We start from the raw sequence: 24,569 nt of genomic DNA, 5'->3' as shown, positions 1-24,569 counted from the left end.
AGAAGTGTTAGTGCAATAGCTTCAGTGGCACAGTTTAACTTAAATCTAAGTACTTTGCCTTAACTGGTTTGTGGATTGTTGTGTAAGAAACCTTCACATTTTGATTAGGCCCACTAGGGACAGTTATTAATGAATTGAACCTTTTAAAAGGGACATAGCAAACACACATAGATGTTCAGTCCTGTTCAGACAACATATTTGTTTTGACTGAAAGCGAAGGAAAGAAATAAGGGAATCTGGAATGGTGGGCCCTTCCTCCATAATAGTCAAAGGGAATGTGCATATGCACAAGTCCTGTTTAGAAGCTATGATGACTATACAGCGTGAAATGCCCCATGCACACTCAGGGCAGATATACACTATACATTTAAAGCACATCTAATGCACACTTGAAGCACACAACTTCCCTCAAAAAAACTTAGGAACAACAGCCCCCCCGAGCTATAATTCCCATCACCCTTAGGAAACTATAGTTTCCCAGATTCTTTGGGGGAAGTAAATGCACTTTTAATGTGCAGTGGGTGTGCACATTAAATATATGGTGTGGATCTGTGCTCAGTCAACACAAGTGTGCTATCCAAACAGGACTAAATATGGGTGAAAGGCATTCAAATCCTCTAGAGAACACTCTATCTTGATTCCTAACCACCAGAGTCTTTTCAGAATTTTTTTAAAAAAACTTCAACCTCAAGGTTTTTGGCATCTTTGCTAATAGGACCATGTTGTGGTGAATATCTAAATCTATCACTTAGATCAGGAATGAGGAACCTGTGGCCCTCCAGACATTATTCCTATCACCCCTGACCATTGGCCCTGCTGGCTGGGGCTGATGGGAGTTGGAGTTCAACATTTGGAGGACCTCAGGTTCCCCGTTCCTGTGTTAGATGTTCTGAACACCTGGACCATTTTCACAGAACTGAAAACAGATTGTTTTCCCACAGGGCTAACTTCATATTATGTGCATTCTTTAACCTCATATCTCTTCCCCCACACAAAAAAATGAGATATAGATGAGAGGTTACTCCATAAAATATGTAGCATTTGCAGATGGGCCCACTGAAATTGCCATTTTGGCACACATTTGTCATGTATATATAAGGCTAGTAGTCCTGTGTCAAGCTAATCTGGAAATAAAGTTGGCAGTGTAAACAAATATTCTGCTGAAAGGCATGTATCAAGAGTACTTGATGTATTTTCTACATCTGTGTGGGGGTGGCATCTTTACTATATGCCAGTCATCTCAGTGAGAAATGTGTGCACTGTTCTAGGAAATCTGTTTTGGCTGAGTAAGCTTGTACATAATCAGGCGAGAAATCCAAAGGGGATTACTAAGCATTTCATTATCTTCACTTATCAGTATATAAGTGGAAGACAATCTCAAGGACAGGTACACAATGATTACCAATAAACAGGGAAGGCATCTCAAAACACGGTAAGCTATTTCTATGATCTGTTTTCATGCACTTTCACAATACTTATAAGATAATAGATATATCAGATAGAAAGACAGTATTCAATACAGCATTTAGATAGATAAATGATAGATAGCTATCTGAAATATATGCATCTTGTTGTATGTTAATTAGATTATTCACGGTAAAGGGTCATTTTATAAAGTGATTTTAATTCTTCAAAATTTAAGAGCATTCTCCCCCCACAAAAAAAGAAAAAAAGAAATTCATTTCTGATCTTCTATGTCCATTTTTGTCTTTTCTTTTGTATAGTTTCAAAAAATATCAGATACTAAAAAGGTGAAGAGATGTTCCATGCAATGAACACTATTATGTACATTAAGGACCCTGGTTTAGACTGCAGCTCCCTGACTTGTATCTTAACTTGTATAAGCATGTTCACTTGTCTTTCACACTGGACAAACTTGCCATAGGAAACACTGGTACACTACCAGGGTACCTGTGGCAAACACAATCACCATGAAAAGTGTGGTGTTGTGGTGTGTGTTGAGGGCTTCATCCAAATTTGACTGGAAAATGGACATTGATGTGCATGAAGACGCTAAACATTAATATGTTTATTGAGAACTACCAACTGATTCATTTCAGTGGGACCCTTTTTGAATCAAAGATTCATGTTGCTGTTTTTATGTTATCTTTTCTTTTCTTTACCTCAGAAAAAAAACTTGATACTGTTTTTCATGTTTCCTGATTGTATTTCTTTCTGCTTTTGAGACTTGAAACCCTTATTGCAAGCAGCTCAGAGGAGGTTGTGCTGTAATAACTTGCAGAATCCAGGAGGTCCTTAAACATAAGATAAACTTTATTAACTGTTTACAGAATGAGGAATCTATGTGAAAAGGAAGCCATATAGCTTCTCTATTGCTGAATCATTCCAGACTCCTCTTATTCACTTAAGCACAACACACTTATCTTCACAACAACCCTGAGAGGTAGGCTAGACTGAGAGTTGGTGACTCGTCATCCAGCAGTAAGGTATGTGGTTGAGCAGGGCTTGGGTCTGAATGGCTTTCAAGTGAGAGAGATGCATGTACTGGAACAAGAGATGGGGAAATATATAGGCGCTGCAAGCTATTTACCATACATTCCGGCTCATCATATAGATAAGGTTGGTGTATACATACTACTGAACAGAATTATGTAGATGAGCCCCACTGTTCAACAAGCATCTTGCAGACCTATTAAAAGACCAGCATGTACCTGTACAAAGTAGGGCTGCCTCACAGGTCTTTTATTTCCCATTAATAGCTCTCCTGGCTGAATAGTGAATGTTTTCTACCCAGTGCTGAAATGGAGGGTGGCTACATTCTCTTGCTTCTGCACACAGCCTTTCTGCTGTGTTTGATCCCTACCAGCAGCCTCAAACAACTCCACTTTGGGCACTGCATGGTATCTGTGGATATGTATGAAATGCGGAAGGGATTTGCAGACATCAAGGAAATGACTGTGAGTATTGGTGGAAGAAGGCTTCATACGTGTTTGGAATTGCAGTGAATTTCGTGTGGGAAGCTTAGTCACAGAGACAAATCTTGATGGATTAATTTATAGTACTGAACTTTTGGGTTTCTTCTTCTTCAGCAGTCTCAAGATCGGCACACAAGCATCCGTCTCTTACATGGATCACAGTCTCTTCAAAATACAAAGGTATCTCCTCTAAGCCATTCAGTGATTAAACTGGGGGTGGGAGGAAGAAGAGGTGTGTGTTTGATTTGGCAGACTTTTCAGATTTTCTTGTAAATCTTTGTCCTTGGAAACTTGTTGGTATAAGATTTCTGTCCCTTGCACATTCTGTTCTCTTATTTGGAGAAGTGCTCAAATTCCAACAAAATATTAATCTTAAAAAATGGAGGTGAAAATAACTCCTGTTGAACTCAGTAGAGGGATACAATTGGACTGAAAATTTTTCTTTATTCAGAATGTGTCTCCTTTGTGTCTATGTCTTTTGTTGATGATGACATATATGCATCTCATATGTTCACACATATGGATTCTAATATATTGTTCTCCCGTTTACACAATAGTGCCAAAGTTGGCAATAGTTCAGTAATCAAAGCTAACAAAGTCATACTGTGGTACCTCGGGTTAAGTACTTAATTCGTTCTGGAGGTCCGTTCTTAACCTGAAACTGTTCTTAACCTGAAGCACCACTTTAGCTAATGGGGCCTCCTGCTGCCACCGCGCCGCTGCAGCACGATTTCTGTTCTCATCCTGAAGCAAAGTTCTTAACCGGAGGTACTATTTCTGGATTAGCGGAGTCTGTAACCTGAAGCGTACGTAACCTGAAGTGTATGTAATCAGGGACTCAAGGATTGCTGCTTGATTAGACTCCAAAAAGGGTTTTCTAAGATTCTGTCCTGCGAATTTTCACACTGATTATTAGTTGCATATTCTCTGAATATATGCATTCCAATATTTGCTTTATTTTATTTTGGTATTTTATTTTATAATTGCATTTAATATTTAATTAGATTTCAGGATTAGATTTTTGAGAGGTCATGGCTGACATTCAGTGGAGTTTAGTATTAGTAGTATTTGTTACTTGATATATATGCAGTATTTGAAAGGTGACATGAAATTTAAGGAGATAACTGTTTAAGATGTTTCATATATGATAACTGAGAAAATCAAAATAACTGTGAATTGTCAATAAGCCTCTGATTTGAACTGTAATGCATTATTCAATGAAATGTTGCCTATTCTAATAAGTTATCCTGATTTGCTTTAGTCTGAAGACAGGTGTTGCTTTTTTCATTACTTGTTGAAATTCTACCTGGTTAATGTCTTCAATCAATGCACAGAAGGAAGCAACTTTCATCAAAGGAGAGTCAGCAGGATTGCCAACAACTTCCTCAGTATTAAGAAGGAACTGACACTCTGTGTAAGTTGCAGCAATGAACAATCTACAGCAGTAATGGGCATACTTATAGTAGCTTTAGTACATAATACCAGTAAAACCATGCATGCACTGAAAACAGCTAACCAGATTACAACTCATACAACCTTGGAATAAGTCTATGGGCTTTCTAACTGGTCATAATGGGTTTCAGTTCTCCCCCTCAGGGGTCAGCCAAGACAAGGAAAGTGCCCAGAACACTGGTACCTGCTTTTAAATACATATCTTGTAAATTTCCTGTGGGTTTTTTTGTTGTTTTTATGGGAACTAACAATCTGAGTAGACAGTCCTATGCATGCCTACTCAGATATAAAATCCTATTGAGTTCAATGAGGCTTACTGTAAAGGAATGTAGGATTTAGCTGGGAAGCTCTGTCTAAAAATTTGCAAAGCAGTGCAGTTTTTCAAAAGTTCATAAAGAAGGAGGTTGCAGGACTGTGCCAAATTTTAATAAGGTTTGATATGTGAAATTTACAGGAGGGGGAAACCCCACATTCCAGACTTCCAGGTATTTTTTTACACTTGTTTGTAAAACAATTGTTTGCAAAGCGGGGGAGGGGAGGGGAATCCCCAATTTTTATTTATTCCTAGCCAATTCAGGATCATGTAGTCACAATGACATGTATCCCATAAGATATGGATATATCATTGAAGGGAGAAAGACAAATGAGCATTGTGAAAGGCAGGAAGCATTTTTGACTATGCTAAATCTACATGGGGATGGGAAGGAAAAAGGGAACATGTTCTTACCACCTAAGCGACATCACAGGCTTCCATCATTATCCAGTTTAAGTTCCACATCCTTCAGATGGAATGATATGAACAGTCAGATGCATGTTTGATTTTGCATCCCGTTGAAAATAATGCTGGACGAATGGATAGCATTCATTACCAGATGTGTATCCAGAGGCAAATCATGATGCATTCATTTCAGTTGAATTGGCGTTCAGGCTCAAAACTGGATGTGTGCCCCAGTCCACATTCTGCTCCAATCATGCACAACTGTGAAAATTAATCAATGGGCACAAATACTCTCTCATCAATGGGCACAAATCCTCATAGTTTCCCCTTATGAGCAGTTCCATATTTTTTTCCACAAAGGGGTGCAAAAATTGTCAACAAGGCAGTTTTGTTTTTGGAGTGAGGAAAATGTTTGTGAAATATCTCTCTCTCTCTCTCTCTCTCTCTCTCTCTCTCTCTCTCTCTCTCTCCATTTCAGCTCAGTGTTAAATATATAACTCTCCAAATTGGTGCATGTTTTCATTATGGCAGTACCACTGCTACAAAGCTTCCTTGAGGTTTTCAGTGCATCTCAGATGCATTTTGTGGGCCTGAAATCAGCAATGATCCATGGTTTTAAAAAGGAAGGAAGAAAAACTCGGCAGATCTGTAAGAACAGCAGTGATCAGAGAGCTTTCCACAAGTACATCAGACCTAGTGGGTTACTAGATAACCAGAATTTCTCTCTCTCTGCCCAGAGCAATCACGTGGGTTAAGGCTTTGGTTTTCAAACTGTAGGGAGGGACCTTGAGAGAAGAGGGTAAATGACAGACCCTCCAGAAGTGAGCAGTAGTCACTGAATACTGAACTCAGTGGAACTTATTCCAGAGTAAGCTAACAAAAGAGATGAATGGGCAAAATTGCTGCTGAGGAATAAAATACATGCAAAGGGTTGCCATATTTCAAACAGGGGAAATCCGGATGGAAAAGTTGTTGTGCTTTTTCTGGAAAATTGAAAAAAAAATGAAGTTTTTGAGCTATTTTTATGGAAAATAAGCAAAAAACAAAAAAAACCCCACTAGTTTGCCATACGTCCAAATTTTCCTGGACATTTTAAAGATTTCCGCCCAGACACTGCTGCTGCCTACAGTATTCCGGATATGTTCGGGAAATTCTGGACGTATGTCAACCCTATACATGCATGGGGGGGAGGAAGGGGGAGTGTTCCTACATTATAAAGCCCTCTAATATTCCTTCACCCTAATATACAGGTCTTGACATGAGGCCACAAATGGCTGCACATGAGCATCTCTGCAAGTTTGAACAAATGGACTGAGCTTGGTTCTGGGGCAGGGGGGAAAGTATGTTTAGAAGGAAACCCTGCTTTCAAAGTGTTAGAGAAATGTTGAAATAAGTGCAAGCTCCATGCAGAAAACATGCCACCCTCATAGAATTGTCATAAGCAGTGGGTGTAACAAGCAAAAACAAAATAATTACATACACAGATGTAGCACAGTTGATAAAATGGCTTTAACTCTGAAAAACTTCAGATAGCTTGTCAGATGCCAGTCCCTTGTCAACTGCAGTTATGTTGCCCATAGGTACATGGATATCAACTCCATCTGCAAGAATGATTCCAGGATATATATTAAAATGGGTTTTGTGTCTTAATAACATGCATTCAGTAAACCTAAATTCAGATTTGTAATTTAAAATTGGTCTTCAGTAAAGTGCCAAAAGCTTCCATTTCTTCATTAGCTTTTGTAGTAGTGTCAAATAATATAGCTCTTTGATGTTCTCATTGCTACATTTTCTTCCTCCTTTGCCTGACGTGGCATTTGATGACCAATTAGCTTTGTACAGCACTTACATGCATGAGTGGTTACAGCAGACTAGGAAGAAACTGCTTCTGCAAACCCTCTTTTCCATATTTTATTACATGGATCTCACAACATATTTTTCACAAGTAGAGAATAGATGTGCTCCCATACCAAACACGATAATTTAGTAATTCAGCATTTGTTTTTGCATTCAGTTCAGCAGTACTGTGAATCTTGTTCCTCTTGAAGATATATGTTTGAACACAATATACATGAAGAAATATGTCTAAACATAATTTATCTAATACATTATTTTCCTTCAGGATACTGTCACAACATGCTCCTGTGGGAAGGAAGCCAATCAAAGATATGAACAAATCCTGAATCAGTTTCAGAGGGTAAATGTGTTTTCACTTTGCAATTTAGCTAATGGAATGCAGGTGCTCTCTTAAGCGGGTTGCAGGAGTCTGGTGTTGAACTGACTTTTGGCATGAGACCAGCCTGACTGGAACCCTTTCGTGTCACTCCAGAAACTGTCTTCATGGCTTGCTCAGAAAAACAAGCACAGCATTTCCCAAGCCTAGCTGGCAACCTAGGATCTTTCATAGAACCATAGAATTGTAGAGTTGGAAGGAGTCTCAAGCGTCATCTAGTTCCCTGCAAATGCAGGAATCTCAACTAAAGCACCCATCACAGATGGCCATCCAACCTCTGCTTAGAAACCTCCAAGGAAGAAGAGTCCACCACAAGAGTCCACTGTCAAACAGCTCTTACTGTCCAAAAGTTCTTCCCGGCATTTAGTCAGAATCTCCTTTCTTGTAACTTGAATCCATTGGTTCAGGTCATACCCTCCAGAGCAGGAGAGAAGAAGCTTTCTCCATCTTCCATGTGAGACCACTTTAGCTATTTGAAGTTGGCTATCATATCTCAGTCTCTTCTTTTCCAGGCTAAACATACCCAACTCCCTCAACCATTCCTTGGTTTCCAAACCCTTGATCATCTTGGTCGCCCTCTTCTGCACACGTTCCAGCTTGTCAATATTCTTCTTAAACTGGCACCCAGAGCTGGACACAGTATTCCAGGTGTGGCCTGGCCAAGATAGAATAGAGAAGTACTTTGACTTCCCTGGATCTGTGTGGACACTGTACTTCAGTTGATGCAGTCTAGAATAGCATTAGCTTTTTTTGCTGGTGTATCACACTGTTGGCTCATGCTAAGCTGAACCATGGCAGAACCAGATGAAGAGAGCCATAATTGGATCTTCTGTCTCTTAAAGAAAATAAAAGCAAGTCAGCAAGGAAGGAGGACACTTTGGATTGAGAATGTAAAATTTCCCCCTTGCACTGATATAAATTGTCCCCAATCCTGCAGAAGCTGCTGTCTACCCTGTTAAGGTACCCATACTTACATAATTTTCTGTTACACCTTGCTGTACAAGCAGCTACAGAAGTAATGCAGGAGACACCAGAGATATGTCATTTGTTATCCAGTATTCACACTGGTTGTTTGGAAAGTTTATATTTTCCTGTTCCTTTTCAGATGGACTCACACTCTGCAGCAGTTAAAGCCCTTGGGGAGCTCGACATCCTACTGGATTGGATCGATAAGACAGACTAGGAAAAGGCTGGACACGAGAGTGGGCCATACAGAGGAGATGAAATGAATTTAATTTTGTGAATCCTCAAAAGCTTCATCCACTAGCATTGATGTTGAATATCTGCCAAATGCTCCAATATCTGATATTGGGTATCTATATTTGACACCTGGCAATAACTTGTAGTACTATGTAACCATCTCATGTACAATTCAACTTCCCTCGTCTCCTTCTTTCATGCATCCCTAAATCTGTTCTGGGTTTCCCCTCAACACTTCAGAGCAGATTTGGTCTGCTCTGAGGCCTTGGGGCACTTGCAAGGGAAAGAGGGGGGAGTCCCATTGTGCAATCATAAATCCTCGCACTGTTGGGACAGTTACTTGGTGCTATATTGGGTACAAGCAAACATTTATTCTTCTTAACATGATTTATGTGTCGGACCCAGGTATGTACAAAGTTCATTTGATCTAGTGCAGTGATTTAGTTAGTAAATTAACTAAAAAATGTCCCAGAGAGTCCCTCAACTCTCCAGGGTTTATGTTTCGGACAGCACAGGGGAGAAGGAATTGATGAAAATTGGCATTTCTACAAGCAGAACATTCCACTGCTAACCCCATAAATGATCTAGTACAGTACTAAATAATTATCAGCCAATGTTCATGGCTATTGCACTTGCAGTTTGTAGTATTTCATGATATGTCATAGTGTTGGTGTTGACATTATTTATTAATAAATATTTATTTATTTATTGAGCATGTTTATATCGTCCTGCCTTTCCAGCCAAAAGGATCAGCAAGGTAGCTTCACCTCAGCATAAAAGCAGCTTGCATTATAAGGAATTTTTGGTGGGCTTCTTGCGGGGGATATTATGGTGTCCAATCTTTTAAAGGACTTGAAACTCATACTGATACCCACTTACCCGGGAGTAAGCCCCATTTAAGGCAGTAGGGTTTACTTCTAAGTTAAAAAAAAGCATTGTGTTGTTGTTTTGCGATAGGTTTTGATGCGGAAAACTGGGGGAGAGGCTGGTTTCATCTTTATACATTTTGTTTCTGATTCTGTAAGGCTGCGAGGCAGGGGACTGCTAGGGTGAAAGCTTCATTCCCTCATTTTATTTCTTATACACATATTTAACCTCACCCGTAGTACAGAGTTGTAACATGTTGTGAGGAGTTCTGAAGTGATTGAATACATTTTGTGTGTGGCTATGTGGTGTTTAGTATGCTCATATTCTTTGAAGTGTAGGATTGGTTGTAAAACCTGCTCCTTTCAGTCACTGACAAAAGCTGTCTTTGCCAGTGCTTGTTATCCTGAGAAGTTGTCTTTCCCAGTTCTAAGAAAGCTGTGTTGTCTCAGAGCCCCCAACTGGCATAACCTGATGAAGGAAACCTTTGGAGAACTGTGTTGGAGTGCAAAGGATTCCCCTTTTTATATACTTCATTATACAAATATCACATAGACCCCCGTAAGATGCAACAGAGAAATTTGTGTAAAATGTCTGGTATTAAGTTGCAAAACAAAAAAAAAGTAAATCTCACCAAAGCATTAGTGCTAGATGCAAATTTATTGCTGTATCTCCTGCCACAACAAGAGAATTCAGGGAACCTCAGGTCAATACTAAATGTTTTCTGAATGTGAAACATTTTGGAAATATATTGTTTTAGAAGATTACACCAAAAATGTGTTTCTCACACACAATCATCCATTTAGCAATACAAAGAGTAATACAGCAGGTATTATTTCAAGACAAGTACAGTAATGTATAGCATTTAATTGCATTAAAATCAAATGCATTGTGTAATTATGGCTGTAATCCTAAACACATTTACTAGGGAGAAAGCCCTATTGAGCACAGCTGCACTTCAAAGTAGACCTTGTACACCACCTTGCTTTCATGAATGGCTGTAGTGAAACAATATATAATTTATGGTTATATAAATTATATGCAGAAAATTCTGCTGTATAAGTACTGTATAATTAACAGGTGGAATTGGTCCATCAGATGTTTTGTTTTTGTCCCAACTGAAGTTGATCTTATTAAGAGACTTCCTTGTCTCAGCTTTGTAGTATATGAAAACTCACAGTCTTTAATATATTTACAGCACAATCCTATGCATGTTTACTCAAAAGCAAGTCTGCCTTACTTCAGTGGAACTTATTCTAGGCTCTTGGTGATAGGGCTACATCCCTCACATTCAAACCTTAGCATATTTACTATGACGTATGCACTGCTTAGTGATAGCAGCCTTAAATTTATAAGCTTGGGATCCAGAATTCCCAGGAGCAGATCTCTGCTCATAAGACACTCCTACAGGAAGGAAGAGTTGTACAGGCAATTTTCACTGCTTCCTGCTTCCTAGTGCAGCCCCTGTGCCATCTGAAAAGCTGCTCTAGAGGACTAGGGCACTCTCCAAAACAGTGTGGGAAATGGTGGTGGGCAGGAAGAGGGAACATTACCACCTCTTTTCTTCTGCTGGGAGCATCTGCTGGATCAAAGCCTGTTCCATGATGAACTAGTCTAATCTAAATATTAATATTTCAAGATTTATCAGTAATAGCTTATATTTGGTTCCTACAATCAGTTTACCTATTTGCTCCATTTTCTATGGACATGATTTCTTTTAGTGTGTTGCATGTGGAGATACAATGGATAGTTTGTGTTATCTGCAATTAATTATGTGACATGCCCCAATTAGCATTTCCAGATTTCTTCATATAAAAGTTGATATGTTATTGAACTGGTAGCAGCCTTCCCAAGGTATTTCATATTGGACAAAAGTATCTTTCAATTCCCCTCATATAGCATAATTGCCCCTCTTTTCCTTTCTTGGCAAGAGTTGTTCTCTTTTACAAAATGTGATTTTGCACATATCCACCCATTCACTATAGATACTTCTTCTGTTTCTGACTTACCATTAACCCAGCTATGCTACCATCCTACAAATATATCCCTTCCCTTCCCTTCCCTTCATATTATATCAAAGTAATTGGGGTTCATGGCTATATTTGTTTTTGGGTTTTAGAATCCCACATCCTAATGCTCAGTGAAAGATATATATATATACAGCAAACATGTGAAAAATACTAGTTCCAGGATGACAAGGGACAATAATGCACAAATTAATAAAAACAAAATGATAGGGAGTTGTGGCCTGGACATGTCTAACCATGAACACATGCAGCCTTCCAAGAACATATATACACACTTCTTGAAATGAGTGAAAGGTGTTCAAGAGCAGACATGTTTTGAACAAACTGAACTCTTGCAACAGTCCTGAAATCCAAACAATTGCCTTGATTTTTTCCCCCACTGTCCTTTGCAAATCGGCAGAAATGTGATACCTGGATAGCATTCTTCTCCAGTAGAAGGAAGGGTGTGGGGAAGAATTTCATGAAATCTCAAGGAAGAGATGTTACTGCCTTTTCAGCTCTCTGAATCAAAGCCCCTTCCACATATATAAGCCACTACAACGAGTGCCAGGGGTCCCTACATGAGCTGGTTGCTTTTGTGTTGGGAGTGTTCTGTTCTGGAACCTTGTCTTCATATGCATAAATTTTGTCATCAGGTCATAGATATTTTGAAACCTACTTTAGGAATAGTTAAAGTTTAACAGAAATGAATGTGCTTCCAGCATAATACTTGTTGGTATCCATGAGAGTGTTTTTAAATAATTGTGATAGAGATAAACATGCGGGTGGAAATATGTAGACAGCAATCACCTCTTCAGGGTTGGGTTCTTGCTGCTGTTTTCAATGTAAGCTCACTGGAAGAGAAAAACTATCCATAATGTAGCTTGAAATGCTTTGTTTTTAACAATATGTTTTGCCTGACTCCTCCTCATTTAACAATGGATGGGTGCACTGGCAAGCTACTCAGTACGACTCCTGCCTAGGTCTTGTGGAAAGAAATGGGAGCTGTCCAAGACAAGAGCACATATGCTTTACAACAAGATGCGGTTTGATTTGGTTTTGCTGCTCATTTAATTGTAGAAAGTCTTGCATGATTCGAGAGGTGGTGCAATTGACTTGCAGATGAGCAAAGAGAATGTAGGAAAGTGCTACCTGACTGGAGCAGAGGTGCTGTCCCCAAAGCTAACTCCGTAGAACTGAACTTTGGAAGACCCATAGCAGTCCTGCTGCTAAAGTCAAACCCTTCCTATTCAAGTACAGGGGCTGTGTGTGTGCATCCTTCAAGCCCAGCACCCTATGCAGTTCTTTAAGGCACAAGAGGGCTTTGCACCTTAAAGCATTGGGGGGAACTGGGTCTATTGATGTGTGCCTGCTCAACCACGTGGCAGTCTAATGGGCACCCAGGTGTTTTTCAAAGCCTCCCATCTAGTGCCCAATAGGGAAGTGCCCACTTTTATCTCCTTAATTCTCTAGAATGGACTATGCAACACAGAATACTGATTCTGATTCTAATATGCCTCCAGCCAATTTAGCAGGATATCCAGTTCTCCAAGGGCTTTCATAGCAGCAAGTGTAACATCCATCTGGAAGTTAATTAACATGAAAACTTGGTCAATAACAAAAGCATTTGGGGGTGGTACATTAGCATTTTGGGGTGGGATGTAAACATTCCCCTTTAGTCACCTGCTGCCTTTATTTTTGTTGTTAAGATTAATATCATAATCAATAACCATTTCTATTGCACTTTAAAGTTCAGGTTGCAGTCCAATCAGTTTACCTGCTCATAGTTTCTGATGATCTGCTGATATTTGTTTGTTGCCTCTTCCCCACAGGTGCACATATTTTCATCCTGCTGGGAAATTATAGTAAGAATACCCATTGGCATAATAAAATTCAGTAGAGGTTTGGGACATACCAGTTTTGTCAGCTGCGTTTTATCAGACTGTACTACATACAGTGAATCCATCACTACCGCTAATAGTGGACTTGGGTGGCTGATGGAAACAGAACCAAAGTGGGGCTATGGGAAAAAATCTTTCTATTCTTAAATTCAGATCTCTATATCAGCTTGTATTCTTTTTTTTTTTGAAAAAGAAGTCCTTGTGAAAATTCATTATAGTGCAAATTTCTCCTGATATATATATATATATATGTGTGTGTGTGTGTTTGTATGCAATTTTGCTTAATATACACAATTTTGCAGAACATTTTCTCCTAAAATAATGCATTTGGTACCATATTTTCACCATATTGAGCCCAGTCCTGGCCAGGGAGGGCGGGATATAAATAATTTGTTTTAAATTATCATCATCATCATCATCATCATTTTAATGGAAACTTTACCACTGTGTGTGCATTTTTATACATGTTACTTGACAAGAGAACTACAATGCAAACTTTGGAGAAGTCTAAACAAAATTTAAAAATTCCTCCCAGTAGCACCTTAGAGACCAACTAAGTTTGTTATTGGTATGAGCTTTCGTGTGCATGCACACTTCTTCAGTGCAAAATTCAAAGGATGGTTGTGTTTCAGTTCATATATTGTAAATGTAAGTTAGATAGATTCACCTTTTAATGGAAAAGAAAAAATCAGAAAACTGAGGTAGAGGGTAAGGAGTTTGCCCTGCTTGTGTGTAACGGCCAGCTGCAACCCTGAATGAACAGCTCTTGTGAGTATGGCAGTTACGCTAAAATATTCTGTGGAGGTCCTCAATTGTTATCTTTATTTCAGTAATGCTCTGTGGTAGTTGTTCGACTTTGGGGCCAGAACTGCCTGCTTGTGTACTTCTCTGCACATTCCTGCTAATTCTCTACATTAGGCATTATCTATTGCATAATATCTTTAAAATATATCACAAAACGCCACTCAGTTCTCTGGCAGTATCTCCTCCAAAGAAAACTGACCCTTTCAAGTGGTTCACATTCTATAACTTAAAGAAGGCAACAGTATCGTAATGAACAAATCTGAAGATTAATCAGATTAATTTACATCCCTTCCTAATAAACATTCAGGGCAATGAAAATATGATAACTTCCACAAAACCAACATGTGACTTACACACACTCTGAATTTCTTCTCTATGCTGAGGAAGGAGTTGGCTATGCCACTGATTTTCCGATTGATGTAAAGACTTCCTGTCTCACAGTACCTGAAGACTTTGTCCAGGTAAAATCTTAAGATGCTACGAGCAAGGCAACAGCTGTCTAAAGTCTCCAGGGAGAGAGTTTGGATTTATTAAACACTGTAAGACAAAGCTTCCAGACAATGGCAGTTGTAGTTTTTTCAGAACCTTTAGGCAAATTTGCATTGAGAAAAGGCTTCCCACACCAGCAAGGAAAACTGATAAAAGCTTATATCCTGCTCCCACCATCCCAGCCCCGCAGCAGGTGAACTTGTATCATATCACAATGGGTTGTATTCAGCTTAGTCATATGCAGAGTAGACCAACTAAATCCAATAGACTTAACTTAGTCAAACCCATTGTTTTCAGTGGGTGTACTCTGAGTGGATGCAAACATTATTTTAAAGCATTTGTTGTTGCATTAATGCAGCCATCAGCCAGTGGAGAGTCCTGTACTACTGGAACTGCCAGATTAATGCAGGTTGAACTAATTAATTAAATGTTTAAAAAAAATCATGCTGTTGTGGGAAGCAGATCAGATCTACATCTAAGGCCACTTTCCAAAACCAGTGCCTCCAGCAACACATCATTTTCCAATTGATGCATTTCTTGGTTGGGAATGCTGGCATATCAGCAAGACAAAACCCACCTGCATCATTTACAAGGTTTTTTGCCCCCGTCCAAAAGCTGACCAATCCTAACATAGCCTTAAACATGGTTTACACATCAGCAGTAGGTCTTATACCGTTACATGGACCTGGGGCTACAAGCATTCCAAATAAGTTTATCTGGAAGTAAAGCCAATAGGGCTTACTTCTCAGTGTAAATGCATAGAACTGCCTTATTTGTTTAGAAGACATATACAGCAACACTCTGCACAGAATAGCAACTTAACATTCAGCATGGCATTTCAACCCATCTAAAGCCATACCATTCAAGAAATGTACTCTCTTTCTAAAATCCTTTTTAAATAAAATGCTCATGCAGACTTACAACAGATATCTAAAACCAACCAGCCAAGGGCAACAGAGATGGCAAGGGAGTTTCAGACAAAAGTAGACTGAACTGTTCAAGGCAGGATGAACCGTGTGAATGTTAATGTTCTCTTAAATCAAAATCTGCTTGCTTTCCACAAGTTGATTCAAATATATTAATAGTGATATCATTTTGCTACAGAAATTGCAAAGAGATATTCTAACTAGTAGCACTTACTTGAAAGTTATGCAGAGAATGTGGGTGCAAAATGCTTGCTGTTCTGATAGGATCTCTGGCTTGCTAAATAGGGAAGAGAGATGATCCAGTCTGATTACGTGCTTTTTGCCACACCGATCATTAAACAACTACAGCCCAACAGCACATAAATATAGTTTAATATAACTGTAGGCTTCAGCTTGAAAAAAAGGTAACAAATCAAACGATATCTGGAGGAGAAAACAACTGTACTTTCAGATCAGCCATATTTATATTGTCACTGGGTCTAAGTACGTTTCTTGGTGCTAAGACTGCATTGGATAGTATTGCTAAAAATGTTAATGAAACAGCTTTTGGAGTGGAAAGATTTATGGGAACTGATAAAATGTTATTGTTAAAGTTGAGTTTCTGAATTGATTGAAACGAAACATTTCTGATCTAGCAAACAAGCTCCCAATCAAGAATGTATGGAGGTAACGGTCATCTGGGTTTGCTGTAAATTTCAAACTAGTATGCTTAAAGATGAAAAACTTCAAATCAATTCTTTAAATTCAACACCCTTTTCTTTCCCCATACTGCACAATAGTGAGAGTAATTCTACTGAAACTTCTTACACTGACTTTTTAAATGTTGAGAGACTCCACTTTCTTCAAGCAATTTGAAGAAATTCTGCAGGGGGAAATCTTTCTTACAACATAACTTTAAGCACATATACTCATATGAAGGTCCCATTAGTTTCTTCTAGTTAAATTTAGGACATCCAGCTGATATTTTTATTTGAGCAATCTAATTTAGTTTAAACCCATTCAACCTGCACCCACACTTCAATTTTCCAAATCAGCTAATGGATCAGTTTAGCAATTAAACATTTGCAGTAATTGTGTTTGCTGGTGTTGCTTCTTGTCCTGTCTTCAGTGACAAAATAGAACAATCACTTGTTATCTTTCTGGTGATTGTCTTTTAAATATATGGATATTACTAGCTGTGACGTTACCATATATGAGAGAGTGCTGGAGGGGAAATAGTTAAATAGGTTGCACCGACAGGATCCAGGGGGGTAGAGTCAGTGGGTCTATAAAGGAGTTCTGAGAGGAGTTCTGGGAGTTAGTTTGTTGGGAGTTGTGGGTGGGTAGTTGGTTGGCTTTTGAGTGGGTTGGCTGGCTGGGAAAGGCAGTTGGTAATAGAGAGACAGTTAGGGCAGTTGGTCCTTGAGTGTGGGGTGGTAGCAGAGATAGAGAGAGGAACATAAGACTAAGAAAGTAAAGAGGAACACTGTTTGGAATGCTGTAATAGTTTTGTTTTAAGTCTGAAATAAAATACACTCTTCTTTATGAATTGAAAAGCTGACTGAGACTGAAGTGATTTTACCAGGGAGGATCTGGTTGGTGGCAGCGGATTAGTGGTGTACGGGTCAATAGTCCGTGAGACGACCGGGGGCTCCGTACGAACGCCACACTAGCCTACACACAACTTAGAAGTTTTCTCTATGATGAATTAAATGTGGCTATACCAAAACATCCATGCTTTGTTTTCTTTTTCACAAGGGTTGAAAAGCACCCCTTATTTTCCTCATGCTCTGGCATTTTTTGCAAACACACCCATGTTCTCTTAATGCTAGGGTTGCCATATTTCAAAAAGTAAAAACCAGGACACCCTGAAAGTTGAGCACAGCCTTTCAAAAATCCCCCCAAGACATCAATTCCACCTTTGAACTCCTGGTAATATCCGGGACGTATGATAGCCCTATTAATGCTATACTTAATGTTCACAATTTCTTCTTTTTCCTCACAGTCCTCACTCTCATTTGCATACATTGTCATTTAATCCTATTGGCTGTGGTGGCCCATGTGAAATTTATGATGATATCTAATGCAATACCACTGTAGAAATTTGGAAACAAAATCAATTGGATTTAACAGGAAGGTGGGTCAATGAAAGCTGTGGAGGAAATGAGGAAGAAAGAAAATATTGCCAAGAACTGTAAGCATGTGCCAAGTGAATAAAATGATGCCAAAGAAGCAGTGAAATGATTCTGGTATTTGGCAAACTGAGGATTTATTTTGCCACAACCCATTCAGCTCTGCAATGAGCGCTACATTTGACATAAATACTGACAAAGAGAATATTTGACACAAACCTATTGAATACACTCAGAGCTGCCAATCTTTCCTCCAATTTCTTGCTCTTAAAAGTCATCCCTGCTCCCACAGCTATCAAGACTTTTGGACCTTTGTGAATTGTAAATGCTCAACTCAAGGAGTAATGCAGGCAAACCATTATCATGTTGGCTTCCATATGTCCTCTGCACTGAGTTTCCAAGAGATTGGCTCTTATGATAGAAGGAGAAAAGAACAATACTTACAATGACCTTTTTAATTGTACCAAAGCATTCCCGGATTTCATGAATATTCATTGAAATGCTGCAAGGTCCAAACTGGAAAAACCTGTCCCCCAAAACAGGCGGCAGCAGGAGATAGAGAAAGAGGCCGAAAAAGACTTGCATAGTCTAGAGAATGAAGAACCTCTGGGTGGCTAAAGTGTGTTCCTGTTAAGAGGGGAAATGTTTTTGAATTATTTTGCCTCTGCGTTATGCTTCATGCATCATCTGTGAAGTGATAATAATAATAATAATAATAATAATAATAATAATAATAATATTCAACTTTTTTTAACATGACTGGTCACAGGTGGGTCAGATGTTAATCTGATCCAGACATGCAACTTCTTGTATTGTTTTATTATTTTCACCATATGCTATCTGCAACTTCTCCCTTTATATTCTCCCTTTATATTTTACAGTGCAATAGTAGTGCTTTCTGGACAGAACTCTGGAGCAGAAATAAGATATCCAATAGCAGGGAAAAAATTGGCTGGGTAGGTTGAAAACCAATGAATATGCAACTGCTGCTGATAACTGCTTTGAGATTTTTTCCTACAATCAAGCAGTATATACATTTTATTAAGTAAGTAAGTAAGTGCAAAATGAAGCCTGTTAGGGTTGGTTGGTTGGTTGGTTGGTTGGTTGGTTAGTTAGTTTATATTTACAAATATTTGCTGTTGTGGATGCCTTGTTGAGATTTCTGCATTGCAGGGGATTGGACTAGATGATCCTTGGCATCCCTTCTAAGTCTATGATTCTGTGATTTTATGAATCACTGGCCTTACCACACATATATACAGGAATAGGTTGCAAACTTGACTTTAACTTTACAAGATAAAAAACTGAGTTCATAGTAGAAAGGTCCCTGGAGCCAGCAGCTCAGTGACATAGTGTCTTAGAGTGTCTACTCTCAGTGGGGCTTATTTTCAGGTGAGTGTGTATTGAACACAGCTTCAGGACTCAGTGTTAGGAAATATTAGTAGAGGATTAGAGGTGAAAAACTGTAGCACCTTTATATTAATTGATAATTACCCACTAGAATTCTGATTGGTCCACTTTAAGGTATGGGAAATGATCAAGAAGCCAGGTGATCTTCCATTGAAAAAACAGAGGAAGAATGGGCTCCCCTCCACCCGGGCACCTTTCAGTTAACCAGATACTCAGGAAAACAAAAGAGAACCACTTCTGTCACTTGATAAAACTAGTAACTTGCCACCTGCAGCTCCCTCCTCACCCTTCCTTTGAAGGAGGAACCTGCATCCAGGACCATGTCACCAACTTCTAGGGACTTGAACAGGGATTGGAGACCCTCAACCCTTCCAGATGTTGCTGGACTCCAAACCCTATCATCCCTTACTATTGATCATGCTGGCTGGGGATGATGGGAATTGGAGTCCAACAACATATGAAGGGCCACTGACTCCTCATCCTTGTATTGCAGAAACTGTCACACACCCATCCATGTATCTGAAACATCTTGTGTTATATTGGATTTAAATAATTGAAAATCTTATTGAAAGCCAATCTTGACTAAAATGTGGTTGATAAATGTAATCATTAATAAATTAATTAATAAAAAAGATGGATTAAAAGATTAAGAGGGAAATATTTTGTTGCTACATTGTAAGAATGAAATTAATAAACATATAATTTCATTTTACTCCAAAAGAAGTAATTATTGACCTTATGGTACAGAATTAAAAGGAACAGAAAATTGGGTTGGGTTTTTTTTACTAGCATTAGATCATTTTTAAAGATTTGGATGAATTTGTGGAGTTATAACTAGTAATACCCAAGTATAGCATAATCCTATTTAGTGAAAACTAAAATTTTAGATATCAGAGCATAGAGATCACTATTTTTATAGTTTGATGTGCACATTCAGATAGTATTTAACTGGTTTATAAATTGTGAAAATAGATACAGAAACCAATTCCACTGTAGCATAATCTCATAGCATTCCTGACTCAGAAATTAGTCTCTCATGTAGTTAGTTCCAATCCTAATTCTGGAAGGTCAGTCCTTTATTCTGGCCTGTCAAAAAACACTGTAAGTTTACAGCAGCTTCCTGGATCTTTTCATGCATACTCATCACTCAGTTGAAGCATATTGCTGCTGGTGCAAAATAACTTTCAAACAAGATCAACTAGATATAAATGCCTGTATGTTATAACTGCATATGCATATAAGCAGGGAGGCATGTTGTAATTACCGAAAAGTAAGCCAAATGCATAGATATACATCTTGGATGGTGTCTTACCCTAGGCTTTGATGTGTAGATGCTTGCCTCTTGATTTGATGATGAATCTGAAAATGTCTGATGGTTTTATAGAGGTAAAGAGCGGAAATCAGTCTTTGATGTTTTTTCCATGCGTCCTTTTCTCAGTACTCCATTTCCACATAGTTTTCCTTTATTTGGGAGTGGGAATTTTGGAGTTTCCTTGTACTGATTCGATCCAAGATGAAAGATTGAGCTTCACGTAGCTGTCCCTTTTGCCTTATCTATCAGCTAGCAGGTATACATTGGCAATGAATTCCAAAATCCTATATCTGCCATTGCTTTTGTCTCAGGAGCAGAGGGTTGTAACCAACACTGGCAAAACAGAATTCTACCTACCCAATATAACACCAGTCATGGCCCAACTGCATTGGCTGCCAACTAGTTTCCAAGGTCAATTTGAAGTGCTGGTTTTGATCTATAAAACCTTCTGCAGCTCAAGAACCGCCTCTCGCCATATGAAGAGACCTAGATTTAGACCCTGCAATCGTCATCTGAGGCACTTCTTTGTGTGCCCACTGCATGGGCAGTTAGAGAGCCCATTTGTGGAAGGCTCTCCCCAGGGTGCCTTCATTATATATCTTTAGATGTTAGGCAAGAACATTCTTCTTAAACCAGGCCTTCAGCTGTTAACCAATCTATGGCCTTAAAACAGTGTGTGTGTGTGTGTGTGTGTGTGTGTGTGTGTGGTTATTGTCTTTTTAATTATGTGTGAGATCATAGAATTGTAAAGTTGGAAGGGACGTGAGGGTCATCTAGTATAGAGTATGGGGCCAGGCAGCACTAGGGATTTGCAGTTCTTCTAGATTACTTTGCTTGGTCTAGTACAAAACAGCATTTCATGTACATGGTATCAAACATAGTAGGCTGTGTTCTGCTGGCACTTCCCATCATGGTCTATTTAGCATTGTGGAGCTAAAGTGGAGGAGAGGGCAAGTACCTCCAGGAAGAGATGTGCATGAGAAAAGGGGGTTCCTACAAGAGGCATTCTTTTGGATTGTGCCACCTGTTTTGTTCCTTAGGCAGCCTACCTTCTGGAAATGCCCTTCTCTTAAAAGATTGATTGATCCACCTGAGAATTTCCTTCTTTCATCACTTCAGCTGCTGCTCTGCCTGCAAGGAAGATGGAAACTGTGTGTCAAAGAAGGCTGTTTGCAAATGCTGCAGAAAATGCAACTTGAAAAAAGAGACAATGCACATATTTTTGTAAACTAAGAAATCTTTAATAATTTTTTTAAAAAATGGGCTTTTGAAGCACCATGAGTGAGAACGTCAGACTATCTGGTACTCAGCGGGACACCAAACTGCACCCTTCCCTTCAATAGAATCAGACCACTGCATGGCAAATTAATATGTTTGCCACCTGAAGAACTAAAACACAGTGAGAATGTTTGCATTTTATGAAGGAATACAGGAAGGAGAGTTTGAGGATATAAATCGGCCTGTTGCCCTTTCTTCCATAATGTCTCTGCTGTGTGGTGTTCCAATAATCTTCATTTAGAATTCTAACATTAAATACCTTCTTGAAAAGTCTTTTGCCTCATGCTGAAGCCCAGGGTGGCCAATTAATAAATAATTTGCATAGTGCAGAAATTTGCACTGCTTAGATTAGTGGGGCAGTTATAAAGCAACTGTAACAAGGAAGCTACATTTTAACAGTGCCAGGGTGTGGTTCGTTCTCAATACATTGCTGAAAAGTTATGTATCTAAAGACCTTCAGCAATGTTTGGCGTTAAAAATTTGTAAAAATGCAACACAAATTTCCCTGAGTTTCCAGCTGGTGCATGTTGGGGAAACACCAAAGGAAGCAAAATACAGTACATTTCCCACCGAATTGTTATATTTGTCCATCTCCCCAAAATTCCCCAACAGTTTTACAAGAAGAAGAAGAAGAAGAAGAAGAAGAAGAAGAAGAAGAAGAAGAAGAAGAAGAAGAAAATGATGACAACAGACATTATAATCACTTATTATTATAACCTACAGGTGAACAGAAGTAGAAGGTTAAAGTCCAGCAAAAAATAAAAATAAATCAACAGGAAGTATACAAACATACATGTGTGCGCGTGCGTGCGTGTGTGTCTATTGTAATGGAGGGGCAGATAGATTTTTAACAGTGAGGTCAGTTATCCATTTCCTAAAATCATTGTCCACAAAGCCCTAAGGATGGGAGCAAATACTCTTCAGAACTTTCCCATCTTCTAAAAAACAAAATCAATTTTAAACACGCCTAGATAAAAAGATGAGGAAAAAGACCCTAGACCTATTTGTTTGTAATTGGAAAGTTTCTTAGCTAGCAGGACCGTTCTCATGTGCTATTTTTATCCAATTATCCACAAAAGAATAGAGAATATTAAGTAAATCCCTTTAAAAAATCAACCCCAAACTGTAAAACAGTGGCCCAATCAGACTCAGTGGGAATCCTAAATAGGCCCATAAGGTTGCTTTCCCCAAAGCATGCCCACCTGTCGTATGCCTGACATCATATGTGATGCCAGGTGTGGGGCAAGTCAAGATGTAGCTGAGGGAGCTCCTTGGACATTGTGACCTGTTGACCCACCCACCTGACAAAGAGGTCACAGGAGTTGGGGGAGGTAAGAATCCAGCCAACCATCCAAATCTACTTCTCCATTCCTGCTGCAAAGACTGCTCTTCCAAAACAACAAAAACAAAAAATGCTGCCATTATCCTTTTGGAACTTGGTAGGATTCAACACCTCAGAATGAGCTACTGTGTCTGCAAATTTCCTCCACTTCTACAGAAAAGTTATAGACAGATCACTTTGCTTTTTGGGATAACTCGTTTGGGTTTACAGACAGAAAGCTCTGTATGGCTTTGTAAATGTAGTTGCCTACAGAAGCTTGAGGAAGAAGCACTCCATGTCAAAAATAAGCAGATTTATAGAGATTTGTTCTGTCCCAGGTGCTTTTCACAGAAAGAAATGTGCGAATGATAAGTGACGGAAATTTGGAGGTATTGCTTACTACTGTACAAATTCTGCACTGCAAAGCTGTACTCAAGGAAAGATTCCCCGCATTCATGTGTTGTACCTTCCCACCCACCTGACAAATAATATAATGTATATTCTTTAGGATTTCTTCATTCTCTGCCATGTAATTAGCTAACACAAACAAACATATTTTTTATTGGTTCAAAAAAATCACCTCCAACGGCTCAGACTCAGAGTAGATTCCTGTTTGAATTCAGTGTACAGATTCTCAAAAACACTGGCATGTATCACATGTGCCTATAAAAAACAAATAATCACTTTAGTAATAAGTTTGTACTATATTATCAAAACAGTATACAGTGGTATGAATACTATAAAAAACACTATGCAGAAATTAAACTCTTCCACGTGGACTCCCTTTCTCTGCAAAAAAAATCCATGCTTTCATTCAAATCTTCCTGATTATATATATTTTATTTCAGCAGTGTTTCTCTGGTTTCATAGGTACCCCACCATCTTGAGGCTCTACAGGCTGCAAAAGAAAAGATCACGAACAAGATACCTGATTCATGCTGGGTTCTGCTCATGGATCTTTTATGCAGAATCTACATTAGTTTTTTATCTTATCAAAATATGGTCTGTGTGGTTCCCTATATTTTTATTACTGTACTCATGATAGAGGGAAAATCTTCCTATGGCAACCACTTCCAGAATCTCTTTCTCCCATGCTTAATAATGCAGCCCTGCTTTACTGGCAAAACCCGCACACTGATCATTCAACACATATTCTTAACATTCAATCTTAGACATATTCTTCAGGTGCCATCATTGTTGTTTTTTAGAGACCTGGCCAAGTCTGACCTCATTGGCTGATATTTGAATGCTGTTGAAGATTGTAGCAACTGCTTTCTTCTTCTTTTGTATTATTGGTATTGTTGATGTATCATTGGTTTTTAATATTGTTTTAATTGAGTTTGTTGGCTGTCTTGAGGGCCTTTATGCTGTAATAGTAGAGCAAACAACAAACACACACATTATCATAGTGAGGGCCCCTCTGAATATAGCCTGGGACAAAACTTACAGGTGTGTGAAAGAGAGAGGGGAGTGAGAAAGTTTTGCCTGTTACTACTACCAACTCCATTTTGTAACACTAGAGGGAAGCAAACTCTCTTATTTATTTGGTGCAAGAGTTTCTGCTAGAAATGACATAACATATAAAACTGAAGCCGTTTGTACTCCTGC

At 38.9% G+C, this 24,569-nt stretch overlaps 1 protein-coding gene and 1 long non-coding RNA gene across 7 annotated transcripts; one reads left to right on the top strand and one right to left on the bottom strand.

The window, feature by feature from the left end:
• Window positions 1-6,734: 6,734 nt before the first annotated feature.
• On the bottom strand, window positions 6,735-23,605 carry LOC128416138 (interleukin-20-like). Of its 6 annotated transcripts, none has more exons than XM_053393384.1 (7): window positions 23,542-23,605; window positions 21,412-21,493; window positions 18,085-18,267; window positions 15,744-15,806; window positions 14,468-14,620; window positions 13,187-13,258; window positions 6,735-8,174 (listed from the first exon to the last, which is right to left on the bottom strand). In XM_053393384.1, the coding sequence occupies exons 3-7, from the start codon at window positions 18,223-18,225 to the stop codon at window positions 8,055-8,057; spliced, it is 549 nt and encodes a 182-aa protein (XP_053249359.1). In that variant the 5' UTR covers window positions 18,226-18,267; window positions 21,412-21,493; window positions 23,542-23,605; the 3' UTR covers window positions 6,735-8,054. The 6 variants fall into 6 exon arrangements, with proteins under 6 accessions (XP_053249359.1, XP_053249357.1, XP_053249358.1 ...); XM_053393382.1 differs by having other exon boundaries at window positions 6,748-8,174; window positions 13,187-13,261; XM_053393386.1 differs by lacking the exon at window positions 6,735-8,174 and adding an exon at window positions 11,445-12,992 and having other exon boundaries at window positions 13,187-13,261.
• Window positions 18,392-21,913, top strand: LOC128416139 (uncharacterized). Its single transcript, XR_008331150.1, has 2 exons — window positions 18,392-18,685; window positions 21,482-21,913. It is a non-coding gene; the product is annotated as an uncharacterized LOC128416139 (long non-coding RNA).
• Window positions 23,606-24,569: the final 964 nt, after the last annotated feature.

This window comes from Podarcis raffonei, chromosome 6, assembly GCF_027172205.1.
Source record: "Podarcis raffonei isolate rPodRaf1 chromosome 6, rPodRaf1.pri, whole genome shotgun sequence".
NCBI classification, from domain to species: Eukaryota; Metazoa; Chordata; class Lepidosauria; order Squamata; family Lacertidae; genus Podarcis; species Podarcis raffonei.
The sequence above is the reverse complement of the archived record's forward strand: the minus strand, read 5'-3'. Positions and strand labels throughout refer to the sequence as shown.

What these genes read in the sequence shown, in the direction of transcription:
- LOC128416138 (XM_053393382.1), bottom strand. Translation starts at nt 18,225, where the DNA reads ATGCAAGTCTTTTTCGGCCTCTTTCTCTATCTCCTGCTGCCGCCTGTT. An exon ending in GTACAATTAAAAAGGTCATT is followed by an intron (nt 15,807 to 18,084) that starts GTAAGTATTGTT and finishes TTCCCTATTTAG; the next exon opens with CAAGCCAGAGATCCTATCAG. An exon ending in AGAAGAAATTCAGAGTGTGT is followed by an intron (nt 13,262 to 14,467) that starts GTAAGTCACATG and finishes ATAATTTCCCAG; the next exon opens with CAGGATGAAAATATGTGCAC.